Raw genomic sequence first — 13,950 nt, 5'->3', positions numbered from 1 at the left:
ATTCAGACCTTGAGACAATTTAGTTATCATAGTACAAATTGTCCATCAAGTTTGTGTTGTATAAGCATGATGCTTACATGAATAAGACAAACAACCATCCGTACTCACACTTAGGGGAAATTTGGAGTGCTCAATCGGCCTACCAAGCATGAATTTTGGGATGTGGGAGGAAACAGGAGTGCCCGGAGAAAACCCACACGAGCAAGGGGAGAACATGCAAACTCCACACCAGGAGGGTCGGAGGTAGAATCGAACCTGCACCCTCCTAACTGTGAGGCGGACGTGCTAACCAGTGTTACACCCACCATTATTATTATTACTATTATTATCATTGTCGTTGTTAGGGGTAAGCAGACTTTTGGCATAAGGCAGCCTGAACCTGTTGCCAGTTCATCACAGCATGAGATTGATTGCATCCTCTGATGCAGGTTTTTCCAAAAGCCAAGCCAAGTTTCCAATCACTTTTCAGTAGCATCTTATTTAACAACATTTGGAACATATTGGTGCGCTCTCGCCTGATTTGACCAGTCAGAATCTCGTTCGAGGGCAGCTTAGCCCCTGGGGGTAGAAGATCAAGGCATGCTGCTGAGAGATGTCAGGTCTCTCTCGCCTCATTTTTTATGTGCGGAGGATGGATGGATGGATGGATGGATGGATGGATGGATGGATGGATGGATGGATGGATGGATGGATGGATGGATGGATGGATGGATGGATGGATGGATGGATGGATGGATGGATGGATGGATGGATGGATGGATGGATGGATGGATGGATGGATGATGGATGGATTATTATAGCATCAAGTCAACTAGGGGCACCGGCTTTTACAGTCCTGTTGCATTATATTTTACTGTAAAAAATTAGAAATGGAGACTGAGAAAATCAAATAACGACACGATCCTATCTGCTACAAAATTGCTCCTGAAGTGCGCACCTACGCGCAACAGACACACGCACGCACGCACGCACGCACACACCGAAATGAACTTTTAGTGTGCTAAGTTTACTATGACGCTTGATGACGTCACATCGAAAAGGGAGGGCAGACATCGTCATGACGCAAACGCGTGCGGGTGATAAGAAAATCCCACACTGGATGCAAGCAGCAGTCAAATCCTTTGACAACGTGACTTCCTATCAGATACTTTTTTGCCAGCGAGCGTCAAATAGAGGCGCCAGAGTAACTCTTGGCGGCGGGGATGCAGCGTGTTTTAAATGGATACTTTTGGAAGCAGTGGAACGTTTGCGCCCTTACTATTTGATGCATATTGTTTTTCACTTGTACTCATGAAGTGGCAGCTACCTCCTCCTAGACAATGAAGACAACTCGCAGATGCAGGACTCTTCTGTCGGTGAGCTTGAACTTCTTTGCCTTGCTCTTCGCCATCACGGCTTTCATCACCACTTACTGGTGCGTGGGGACTCAAAGGGTGCCCAAGCCCAAGTGCAGCAAACTGCGGACCCACCAGTGCATCGATTACGGCGTCAATGAGACCGACCCCAACAAGGTGGTCTACAGCTGGGAGACTGGGGACGATCGCTTTCTCTTCCGACAATTCCACACTGGAATCTGGTTCTCGTGTGAGGAGAACATCCACGATGAAAGTAAGATCATCAGGTGTGTGCGCGTGTGTGCCAAAGTTCTGGGAGCTTGCTTTGGTAGGGGCATGCCCACCCAAAACATAAACTTTCAATCACCATATCTATTAAACCATTGTTATCAGAAGTGGCAAAAAATACAAACTATATAATATAATATAAAATAGTATAATATAGTATAATATACTAGAAATTAAAGTCATGTAAAAATTTAAAATGAAGTTTAGACTAACAAATATAAGTGATTATTACTGTCTTGACAATATTCCCGTAGTTTTCTATCACGATGTGATAGAATGCAGTTTTCATGTTTCTGCATTTTTTTTAACACTGTCAATTAATATATGTCACAATTTTGTGAAATAGGTTCATTTCATGCAGTACACATGATGACCTCTTAAGGTTGATGCTAGTTGAGAATCACTGCTATAGTTTTTTTTCTGTCTTGTTGTTAAAGTAGTGTAGATTGCAAGTGAGAGTTATTGTTATTTTTGTAAGATTGTATTAATTCTCATTTCTCATCTCTGCAAGTGTATTGTAGGTATTTCAGTTAAATTGCTTTTATGTTGAATATGTAAGTTTTGTATTTAATAACCAAAGGATACAACATCAACATATTTTTTCATTATAAAATTCAAAATTATTTCCATTAAGGGTGACAGCAATGAAACACTTGGAATGAAAACATCACATTCACTATGCTTTCTCAACTATTTGTCACACGAGGAGTATGAAAAATAGTTGAAAGGGCATTTGGAGGTCAAGTTCTTAAAGAACAAGAGGGAAGATGAGTGTGAAGATAATGTGGGCATTCGGAGGTCATGGCAAACAAGGTCAAAGCTGATCTCAGATTACTTCTAAATCTGGAATAACAAGTGGAGTCCATTATTTCATTTTGGTTGAAAACCATCTGTAACAGTTTAGACCTGTGTTGGACTTTGTGTCGTTCAGCAACGAAAACAACACATTAATTGAAATTTCTCCTGAGGGCATCGCCCGGACATGTCTATCTCATCAAGTGGGTGTACCATGAAGGGGGAGCTGAGACAGCTTGAGTTAATAAGGATTATGTAACAGCGGCCTTGATGAGTTTTTCCTCAAAACAGATGTTGCCAGCCGTCTACCTGATTAAAGTGTTCCTTTACGACAAATTATATTTAAAAGATGCGGCATCTCTGGTGAATGGGCATATGGTTTTCTTCATTTTGTCTTGATTTATTTATGCAAAGTGTTTCTTTAATTACCTTTTAATTTTGTTTCTTTTGTTTTACAATTGGATAGTTAAAAAGTTAATTGTGTTATTCTTCGTGGTCCCTAGGTGAGAGATGTCGCAGCTTCATTGATTTGGCTCCTCCGTCAGAAAAAGGTGAGTTTTTTTTTTAATCGTGTATTTTGAAATATTACATGGTAAAATGTTTTAGTTCATTGGTCCCTAAAATGATAACTTTCTTACCTGTGGGCAGGAATTTTTTCTTTCCCTTTTTTTCTTGAGTTTTTAAATTGTTTCAATTGAGTGGTTGCAGCAACCATGTTTAATTTCTATGAATATTTATCTGCAGTCTATTTTAATGGAAGGCAAATGATGATCTAATTTTGAGTCACTGACAGACTGACTAAAATAGGACAAAAATTAACTGTAGGCTAGGCTTCATTTGAGATGTCTGAGACAAAAGTGAGTCTGTACTTCGAGTAAATAGTGTCTCTGTTCCGCTTGAGGCACATCATGTCCTTTATTCCTGATGAATGCAATTCCCCCTTTCCAATTTTCTGTTTGCTGTTTTGTGAAGAAGAAAAAAACAAGGATAAAACAATGAAGCATTGTGCATGTGGATCAATCTCAAGAAATGTCTGGATTCTAATTGTCAGTGTGATTAAATAAACAAAAGACAGCAGTTGTCAATAATGCTACATTTTATTTTTCTTAACTTCATTTGAAACCTTGGTTAAATGATATAAGTTCAGTACAATACAATATTTAAATATTCAAATAGAAAATACAATCATTAAAAACCTTGAAAATGGGGTTTGAAAACAGGATTGTCATCCACGCTGCATGATTCTGATTGAGAATATCAAATATGAGCATGTCCATCGTTGATTGTGTCTTGTTCGTCAGGGATGTTGTGGCTGTCGCTGGTATCGGAGATGCTGTACATAGTCCTGCTGTTGGTGGGATTCAGCCTCATGTGTTTGGAGCTTGTTCATTCCAGCAACGTCATTGACGGACTTAAGCTCAATGCATTCGCTGCTGTCTTCACTGTGCTCTCAGGTTGTCACCGTGTATTTATATTTACTTTAGCAACTGTTTATACACCAAATTTAACAATGTGAACAGTATAGTATTGTTTTCTAATGTCTACAACTGCACAGCATCAAAATGAGTGTTTTTTGCGCCACCAAAATCTGTGAACATCAAAAAAGCTCTACCTAAGGTTTAATTGTGGAACATTTTGACATAGCTGAGTTGTGTTCATGACTGAAGTTGTAAAAAGTTCAAAATTGTTGCCTGTTTCTAACCTTCTTCCTTTGATTGCAGGTCTTCTGGGCATGGTGGCTCATGTGATGTACACACAGGTCTTCCAGGTCACTGTCAGTCTGGGACCTCCTGATTGGAGGCCTTATAACTGGGACTATGGCTGGTCTTTCTGGTATGACTCTGCATATAAAAGTCTGTCTTTGGATTTTTTCTCTACAATAACAGACACCTTAAAATAAACTACAACATTGAGGGAATCTTAAAAACCCATGCAGCCACTTCAAATAGCGTCTCTGCTCCACGCTCACCTCTCCCCAGAATCACTGTCACATAAAATAAAAAATTTAAGAAAAGCTCTCATGTTGTGCAAGATTAGGCTTTGGTGCCAAAGCTTTCATACATGCGTGATTGGGATTGCATAAGGGGATGATATTTCACGCCTTTACAATATGTGCAGAGTGTGAAAAATTCATCTGTGAGCCTAAACTATTCTTAACCTTTGAGGGGCATGAGACCAACCTAAGCGATCGGTACATGAGATGATGATTTGATTGTCTGATCTCATCCACGACCCGCTTTACTTAAGGAGAGCAGAGGGACTTAAAGGGATTGTCACTAATCTAGGCAAACAGACTGTGACAATATTGGGAGAATAGCAAAATGCCATTTGGATTCTGAGCAGTCGCCACTTTTTCCCCAGAGGTTAAAACTGAATATGAGTTGCAGGAAACTAACTCTCTTCGTGTGTGTGTGTGTGTGTGTGTGTGTGTGTGTGTGTCTGTGTGTCTGTGTGTCTGTGTGTGTGTGATCTAAATTAGTATGGCCTGGGCGTCCTTCACCTGCTGCATGGGAGCATCGGTCACCACACTCAACTCTTACACAAAGACTGTCATCGAGTTCAGGCACAAACGCAAGACCTTCGAGCAAAGCATTCGAGAGGAACACGCAAGAGAGGCTTTTGAATATTTCCAAGAGCCGTCCGTGCACTCCATTTCCAAGTCCATCGAGGTCTATTCCAGCCGGACCCCAAAGAGTGGCAGGAAAACACCCATACCGGCAGACTCGTTAGACCTGAGTGACATTCGGGCCTCATTGGGGGAGGAGCAGTGCTGAAATTCACATGACATCTTTATTTAAGGCTGCTTGGAGGATGGTTTAGGCCTGGTGGTGTTCAAGGTGAGATCAGAACAAGCACTTCAAGCTAGACTTGTAGACACTGCCTTAATTGAATCTAGTCCCTGGAAGTGGGAGATGTTGAACAAACCAGCAGAGAACAAAAAATATTGTTTTGTTAAATGTACATGATGAAGAAAGTTGAACAGTATAAAGTAATACAGAAAGTGCAGTATAGTCCCATGTTTCAAGTGAAGGTTGCGGACGCTTTTAGCCTTACTGAACATGCTTCTTCCATTGTAAACAATCTATCAATGTAAATGGCCGTCTGTATAACGAGATTTACAATGATTTTCAGTTCATGATTAAAAATGCTTCCAGCTAATCTTGTGCCTAAAGACATAAAATTGCTGTTGTAAAGCATGTGCATTCTTGTGCATATTAGATCTTTTTCTACAAGGTGCAATAGGAATCTGGTTGTCTTTGTCTTGCTTCAGATGGACATACGTATGTCCACAAAACAAAGTATATATACATTTTCAAATCAGGTAGAGTTAAATCAGGTGATTTATAAATCACACCACTGTATACATAGCATCATAAATTCACTCACAGTTTGTATAAATTCGTGTATAGATTTTGTTGAAAAAAAAAAAAAATTTTCACCACACGTTCCGGGAACGACATCTTATTTGCATTTCAGTATTAAATCTTGAAACCTTTGCATTAGTAGCCGTCATCATACTCATTCTGGTCTTGTTGCCGAGCTAACATAGCTTGTATGAGAGCACTGGAACTAGCAGGAGGTGGATTAAGAGGGTAAGCAGGGTCCCAATGAAGACCCTCATCTCTTTCTGCTCTTTGTCTTGCTTGCATGACTTGTATCATTGCGTTGGACATGAAAGATGACGGGCCATCTATTTCTGGGGCGATATCTGCTTCATGTTTTTGTCTTGCCTGAATTACATCCGTGTAGCTGTCATGATGGTTTTCAGGAAACTCTGCTCTACTGTAGAATACATCTCTGTCATTATCCTCGCCCCGGTACTTGTTGGGCATCCCGAGTGTGAAGGACGACTGATGTAAGGGGTGACGCTCATCCATTTGATGATAATCAGTTTTTGGGAAACGGCTCTCTTCTTGCTCAACTCGTTGGCGAATAAGTAAAGGTGGCACCGTCGCATTCAAGTGGGACTGAACACCTGTTGAACTGTCATCTAAGCGCCGATTAGGGTGCTGAAATGCAAAAACACAGAGATACAGTGTTTGAAGAAAGTGAGGTTAGCATATGATCATGTATGGAATGTACCTGCTTTGGATTCTTCTGTTTGTGTTTCTTATTTGGGTGAGATTTCTGGAGGTTCTGTAGTTTCTCCAACAAAAAGGACTTGTCTTTCCCCTCCTGGTTAGGGTTAGGGTTTAGTTTCACCCAAAAAGGTGCCCAAATAACACACTCATATGAACGTTTAACACACACTCACATTTGCGATTTGCTGTCTCAGTTGACCAATAAGGTGCTTGCGGCCCTGAGAGACTTGCCAGAAGATATATATGACAATTCTGACGAGAACGGCACAGGAGTCAAGTACATTAGAAACACACACACATTGTGCAATTGTCATGCACTCACAAGATTATGAGCGTGGCGAGGAAGTAAACAATTTCACTTTTGATGATATTTTCATAGATCCAGATGGCACCTTGAGAACCAGGGATGTCTTCCATACCATCAATCCAGATTCCAACCACACTAAAGGTATTATTTAGACCTCGAAAAGGACCACACTGCTGAGACGGAGTCAGTCTACAAAGAAAATGAAATGAAAGGAACTGATTTTAGAAAAAATCATTTTCACTTGTCAAAAATGTGGACTCATTTTCCATTAGATCGCCACTTTTAAGTATTTTAAGGGTCTGCTGTAAATGGACCGTACCGCCATGCAGTGTATCCAACTATTGACAGGGCCCCCACAAAGAAGGGGAAGAAGAGGAGAGCGATGAAGATGGTTTGCATCTGAGCTGCCCTGCCTGTCCGCCGTGGAGGCTGACAGTTGTGAGTCAGGCTGACCTGGGGACAAACACATGCCAAATATTGTACATATCATAATACAATCAATTTCATTTTCACGTTGTAATGGAAAACATGAGGGACCTTCATATTCAGAGGTTTGAATAGCGTCATCTCAAAGGCCATTCACAATGTGCATAAAAGATTCAGCAATGCCGCAGTCAACCAGGGTCCAATTACTGAGTTCATTCATTGTGCGCTATTAGATGACCTCACAACAAAACGGGTTTTTGCTCATAGAGAACACGCTTTGCACATGCAATAAGATGAGACAAAGGAAAGACACACTATCTAGAAAAACATGAGGGGGGGGGGATTCTGTATATATATTTACCTTTTTTATAAAAAATAAGATGAAAAACTTGACAATCTGAATGGCAGGCAACAGTGGCGAGAAGTAGATTCCGATCCTGCAAGGTGAAGAACAGCAATAATAGGCTCTTTATAAATCTTAATATAAAGATCTTAATAAAAGAATGCTGCATTATTTACACATTGTTTTAAGCTATGAATTAATTCAAATAAAGTGTTTTACCAGACTAGAGTCTGTGCATAGATGAGTTCAAGGACATTTCTGGCAACGTCAAACTCTGGAACTCCAAGACGTGGTAGGAATGTTCTTCCTATGCAACTGTAACAGATAACAGAACTAAACAAAAGTTCCATCTGAGGTGAAATTCAAATATTTCTAAGACTGCATTACTAACTTGCTGAGAAACTCTCCAAAGAAGGATCCCAACATGAGGAAGAAAAAGTCAAAGATGACCAAGCGGTACAATGCCTGCCCAACCATCGACTCCCAACACTGTGGGAAAATCATCACAAAGTTAAGAGAAGATGTGCAATTAATGCTTAAAAGTTTTATGCTCAACATACCGAAAACTTCTGAGCTACCACATTCATCCAGTAGTAGCATAAAACACCCAGAATAAACATCTTGAGTAAAACATTCCTGGAAGAACAAAGACAATTGCATATGTGTACAGAAATCAGTAGAGGACATGTCAAAACATATCATGCCTTGATTCTAGAGCAGTGAAAATCTACCCTACCCTTTTCTCAATTCTTATTTTGCCTAGATTCTCACATTAATGTTTAATACGTATAAACACAGCGTATAATGTACTGTTAGCATGATCCCTAAGTGGAAAAAGTATTTGGCTTCCTTTTGAAAACATCAATTAACTGTGGCTAATCACATTTTTGGAAAAGCTGAGTTCAATTTCACTGGTGTAAAAAAAAATACATCCAAACGGATGGATCAATATAACAATAAGATGACAATTATTCTAATTTGAACATGGAACGGTGCAAAACAAAGGCTGCTCTCAAACCTGAGCAACAGACTGTAGATCTGTCTGCGTTGACTGGAATATTGCTCAAACTTATTGAAGAAAGAGTAGAAAAGTGGGACTATCAGGTTCATCAAGGAGACCACAAAGGGGACAAGGAGAGTTTCTGCCTCTTGAAGCAGCGACCAGTTTGCAGCATCTGTCATGTTCTGCAAAAGCACATAAGTAGTCCTTGTCTAACAATATGTCATTAACAGAAATCCTTTGCATTATTTTTTATTTATTATTATTATTATTTTATTTGCCAGGAACCAATGTGCAACCTCCTGATTAACAAATGGACAGAAAAAAATATCACCTTCCATTAACCACACTTTACGGAGTGCTATTTTAGTTTTAGTCATCCTAACATTTGACTTGAGTACCTGCTCTTCATACTGGCAGAGAAAATAGATACTGGCGGCACAGCCAACAGCCAGACCGGTGGAGAGAAGCCATGAGCCAAGATGAATCGCAATGTGCTTGAGCTTTTCATTGAGGGTTAACAGATCTCTTTGGGCCTTCTCTGACAATGACTCCTGGAAGGATACGAGAGGTGAACATGAGGCCAAAAGACATTGAGATATGGACTGATTCGATTAAGTAGCAAAAGTGAGAAGGTACATTTTAAATAAAGAGAATGTCAGTTGGCACGATTATAACACAGGACCACGAAATCACGAAAGACAGCAACACTTTAAAAAAATGATGACATCATCACTATCACAAGTAACAGACATCAACACCACACGCAGCAAGAAGAAGGAATTAAGGAAATAATTGAAAGGAGTCCCACAATAAGGCTTACATTTTGACTTCCTACTTCCAAAGGCATAAGTTGTGCATATCCCAATGACATCCAGCCAGACCGTTTTTATCCTTGTTTTGCCAGACTACTTAACAGTAACACCCATGAGTTCATAGATGGGTTTAATTATCTTGGGATGTTTTGTGAGCACGTTTTATAATTCCTTGGATGGATGGATGGATGGATGGATGGATGGATGGATGGATGGATGGATGGATGGATGGATGGATGGATGGATGGATGGATGGATGGATGGATGGATGGATGGATGGATGGATGGATGGATGGATGGATGGATGGATGGATGGATGGATGGATGGATGGATGGATGGATGGATGGATGGATGGATGGATGGACGGACAGGCAGATGGAAATGCAGACAGATGGTTGGGTTGATTGATCAAATTTCCCAGATTGATTCAAAAAACATCCCAGTTAGTTCATTTGTATGGTAAATACACCATATGTTCTCATATTGAGACTGCTTATGAAGTCACATTCACCTTCAGCTGTACTCTTAGGTTGTTCTTGCGCTGTCTCACTGCTTTCTCATTGGTGATGTTAAAATCCCAGCTGCACAAAAGCTGCCATGCACTGTTGGAAACTTGATCCGCAAGCATGTAATTTGTTTTGAAAGAGTTTGCCATACTGTCGGAGAAAAAAAGAAACATTTATGAGGTATGTATGTTCTGCAAACACTCAAATGTTTAAAATACGCTATGCAAACTAGACTCACCTTGTGATTAGTGCAATGCCGCACAACACCATGTAAATGGCAATTGTGAAAAAGTAGGCTAGTTGAATGTTGTATTCTACCAGCTCCACAAAGGTTTCATTGCTGTACCCACCGTAGTACATGAGAGTGGAATTGAAGTAACCCTGATGGAGTTCAAACACATGAACAGTCCTTACATGACCACAATGCAAATTATTTCAACATTAATCACATTTTAGTTACCGTATTTTCCGGACTATAAGGCGCACCTGGCTATAAGGCGCACTGTCGGCTTTTGAGAAAATTTGAGGTTTTTAGGTGCGCCTTATAGTCCGGAAAATACGGTAGTTGGTGATTAAAATCAGTGGTAATGAACAATACATTATAATCTGGTTTGAAATAAAGTTGCTCCCATTGTGTGACAAACACAATGGTGCTCTGACTGAATATGAGCCAACACTTACAGCTCCAGTTAGAATCTCCAGTCCTCTGAAGCTGACATTTGGAGGGAAGTTGGGGGAGATATCATAAACCAATAGCGGGATGGTGATGAAGCCAAAGTTAACCAGGAAGGAGAATATGTTGAATATGAGCAACCACTTGAGAAATAGAAAGTAGGTGAGCACGCTGGTGCCGAACTTGCCCCCTATCTCTTTCATGATGCCTTGCCACAGTTCCAAGGTCTGCCTGGCTGACCTGATACTATAGCCACACCTGCGAAAAAACTGCAAGAACATAAAGTATATCACCCAAAAGGGGCTGCAAATAATCAAAAGGCAGACTTCAAGATGATAAGGGGTCGATGCAATACAGAATTACGATCTCACCAGTGCTGCTCTCTCCGAACAGTCTGTACAACAACTGAACCGACGAGACTTAGACTCAAACGCCAGCACTTCACTCCTGTGAAGATCAATCAAACCATTATTTTGCATGACTCTGTTATCAGCAGGCTGATTAGTTTTCTGTTTAGATCTTGGGTTACAAGGCAACCCAGTGAAGTACAATGTATTGAATTGTACATGGTGAATATGAGCCTGTTAATCACCTTATATGTTTTTTCTCCTCAAAGCTCATCGGAAGGTCTCGTATGGCCTTGATTCTGTCTCGTGTTGACAAGTCAACAAGTTCTTTGACCAGACTCTTCTCCTCTATGACACACGAAAAGAAAGCCTTGTTTTTGTAAATCATGAAGTTACCATTCTAAAACAATAGCATGAGGTGTGTCACTGATCACTCCAAGAGGATCTGCACTATGAGTTCAACATCTAAATACCTGAGTCTTACCATTTTCCAACTCAGTCTTGATGGCCTCCTCTGTGAATGCCAGATGAGCAGGATCCTGGCTCGAAAACATGTTCATCCTTAATCCGACTCCCCTCCATCTCATGGTCATTGTGCCTGGAAGCAACATTTTAAAAAAGTACTACAATGCCTGTTGATAAAAATGAATAATGGAATGTAATGTTGCATTACTGCTAGACTAAAACTACTACTTTCAAACACCATTTTTTGTTTTGTTACATTCATCACATGGCATTCAAAGTGATATACTAAATCCTTAACCTGACTTCTCCAGCTTCCCCTGGTATGTTTGTCAATTTGCAAATTTTTAGCTTGCACTTTATTGTCGTTATTGTATATGTGTGTCATTTTATAATCATTTTTATTATTCTTATCGTGTTTGTCACCTTGAGCAGTGAAAAGCATCATATAAATAGTTTAATTACTTAACTATAGTGTGTTTGTGTGTGTGTGCGTGTGTGTGTGCGTGTGTGTGTGTGTGTGTGTGTGTGTGTATGTGTGTGTGTGTCTTTTGAGAGAATTACTCGTGAGGAGAAGCAGTTCAGAAAATAGATGGATGGTTGTTGGCTTAATTTGGCTTAATCTTTACCTGATGATGCAGACGGAGGTCGGATAGGTGGCGAGTGATCATAGTCATGCTCGATTTGGAATGGACTGTGGTCTGCATTACAATAAGTGAGTTAGTATAACATTAGATACAATTATACAATATAATATTGTGTGTTGTTAGCACTCTATAGCCTCACTTACTGAAGTCATGCTGGAATACAGATCTTTGTGGGCGTCTTGACTGGAGTTCCATAGGAATACTTTCTGCTCCCCTCCAGCCCACCCAGGGCACTCTCACTACAGCATTACTGCTTTGACCAATCTCTGAGTCCTCTCTGTCCTTCCACCAGTCCCGTTCTTCCCGGACATATGGGTTAGTGTTCTGTGGTCTTCTGGAGGACCTGGATATGACACCGAATATGTTTATATTCAACAGGTTGCGTTATACAGTTCACAAGGCTTTAGCTAACAAGCCTCTAAAATACAAACAAATAATTGAAAGCAAAAGAACAGTGTTGAGGTTGAACTTAGTACAGGAGATACGTAATTCATTTCAAGGATGACAATCGAAACTAAAGTTCATGATGTGATGATTACTATCTGGAATCAGGTCACTTAGATAAAACCACATTCAGGTTAAAAGGTTAAGTACGGCACAATAATCCACTTTCAGAAACATACTGTATTACATGTTGACAATTTCCCAGCGCCTAGAGAGCTTCAAGTTTTCAAAGAAAAGCATTTTATTGAGCAAGGGTAAATTCCAACCTCCTCTTAAAGAACCTTTGAGCACACCTAGTATCATGTGTAAATATCACATCATCACGTTGCTGTCGTCGCAAATATTGGTGAACCTAAGTAAAATAGTGAATGTTGACAGAGACAATGGAGTGATACTGCATTTTATAACACCACATACCTATCAATTTCCAAAGTTTCGCTGTCATGGTAGGCAGGATTGAAAAGTCCTCCGTTGCTGTAACTTGACATCAGGGTCTACAAACTGCTGATCCTTCCACCCAATGATAGAGTATTTATGAAATTATTTTCCAGTCCTGTTCAAATATAAAGCAAACGTTCAGAATATGATTAAAACATTGTATCATGGGTTGTTTGCTTTTTAGGCTAAGACCATAAGTTAAGTTGTAAATTTGAAGCGACGCTCACATTTTGCGAAACAAAGTATGTCATTTAATCTGCCTGCCCCATCCCCAGTGACTCATCATTAATTTATAAAATAGGTTCACAATAAGGCACCTTAGTTTACCGTGAGAGATAATCAGGATCGCTATAGGATCTAATTTCCCTTAATATGTGTCAAAGTTATTATTTTCAAATTACTCATTTATCTTTGTTCATCTATAAATGCTAGGGATGTACATACTTTCCATTAGATGGCTGAAACCTGTGTATCCACCAGCTGCCATTAATACAAAAGAGTATTGATTTTGTATTATTAGGTTGTTGTTTTTTTTCAATTAAAAACAAGAATGTAGTATACATAAGTCATAATTAGCAGGCTAAGGCTCAGACATGCATACATACACTGCATAACTATTTATAAGACCGGCTTACTTGTTGTTTGGAAATGTAAATAAATCCATTAGAGGTGAAGCCTGATTGGGAAAAAAAAAAAAAAACTAAAACAAAAGAGCTAGGGTTCCATACTAATCGGACTAAAAGACAAAAGAGACTTGAGACTCCCGTAACAAGTTGATAACCATCACAAAAGGTGAGTAACCAGGAAGTGTGTGGTGGTCATAAAGGTAAAAGTCCACTGCCTGGGAATAGATCAGGTGGGTCTCAGGTAAACAATGTCTATTGTGAACAAATAATGAATTCCAAAGGTATAATTTATTTTAACATCCTTATTATGACCTTGCGGCAGGGGTCCCAGTTTATTGTACACAGTGCTGCTCTTACACATGCACAAATAATAAAAAATATTGTAAAACGGCAACAGATCCTGTAATTTATTGGGA

General features: G+C 39.8%; 2 protein-coding genes across 2 annotated transcripts; one reads left to right on the top strand and one right to left on the bottom strand.

The window, feature by feature from the left end:
- The first annotated feature begins 1,069 nt into the window (after positions 1-1,069).
- LOC125969356 (germ cell-specific gene 1-like protein) lies at positions 1,070-5,589 on the top strand. Its single transcript, XM_049721286.2, has 5 exons — positions 1,070-1,608; positions 2,921-2,968; positions 3,719-3,871; positions 4,139-4,250; positions 4,897-5,589. The coding sequence occupies exons 1-5, from the start codon at positions 1,320-1,322 to the stop codon at positions 5,189-5,191; spliced, it is 897 nt and encodes a 298-aa protein (XP_049577243.1). The 5' UTR covers positions 1,070-1,319; the 3' UTR covers positions 5,192-5,589.
- Positions 5,590-5,740: 151 nt separating this feature from the next.
- On the bottom strand, positions 5,741-13,697 carry tmc5 (transmembrane channel like 5). The gene is made up of 21 exons (XM_049721277.2): positions 13,544-13,697; positions 12,888-13,023; positions 12,170-12,369; positions 12,009-12,080; positions 11,402-11,515; positions 11,163-11,265; positions 10,942-11,017; positions 10,579-10,839; positions 10,136-10,278; positions 9,903-10,047; positions 8,977-9,129; positions 8,594-8,760; positions 8,136-8,211; positions 7,967-8,064; positions 7,795-7,890; positions 7,594-7,669; positions 7,126-7,259; positions 6,822-6,995; positions 6,673-6,751; positions 6,501-6,593; positions 5,741-6,427 (listed from the first exon to the last, which is right to left on the bottom strand). Exons 2-21 carry the CDS (start codon positions 12,956-12,958, stop codon positions 5,918-5,920), a joined length of 2,841 nt encoding a protein of 946 aa, XP_049577234.2. The 5' UTR covers positions 12,959-13,023; positions 13,544-13,697; the 3' UTR covers positions 5,741-5,917.
- Between the last annotated feature and the right edge of the window lie 253 nt (positions 13,698-13,950).

This window comes from Syngnathus scovelli, chromosome 5 (genome assembly GCF_024217435.2).
Source record: "Syngnathus scovelli strain Florida chromosome 5, RoL_Ssco_1.2, whole genome shotgun sequence".
Classification (NCBI taxonomy): Eukaryota; Metazoa; Chordata; class Actinopteri; order Syngnathiformes; family Syngnathidae; genus Syngnathus; species Syngnathus scovelli.
This window is presented reverse-complemented; position numbering and strand designations above follow the sequence as displayed.

Bases quoted from the DNA above. Each gene is read 5' to 3' on its own strand.
- LOC125969356 (XM_049721286.2), top strand. From the start codon at position 1,320: ATGAAGACAACTCGCAGATGCAGGACTCTTCTGTCGGTGAGCTTGAAC. The intron at 1,609-2,920 runs GTAAGATCATCA...CGTGGTCCCTAG, and splicing joins GGAGAACATCCACGATGAAA to GTGAGAGATGTCGCAGCTTC. The intron at 3,872-4,138 runs GTTGTCACCGTG...CTTTGATTGCAG, and splicing joins TGTCTTCACTGTGCTCTCAG to GTCTTCTGGGCATGGTGGCT.
- tmc5 (XM_049721277.2), bottom strand. From the start codon at position 12,958: ATGTCAAGTTACAGCAACGGAGGACTTTTCAATCCTGCCTACCATGAC. The intron at 8,212-8,593 runs GTTTGAGAGCAG...TTGTTCTTCCAG, and splicing joins ATCTACAGTCTGTTGCTCAG to GAATGTTTTACTCAAGATGT. The intron at 7,891-7,966 runs GTTAGTAATGCA...TATCTGTTACAG, and splicing joins TTTGGAGAGTTTCTCAGCAA to TTGCATAGGAAGAACATTCC.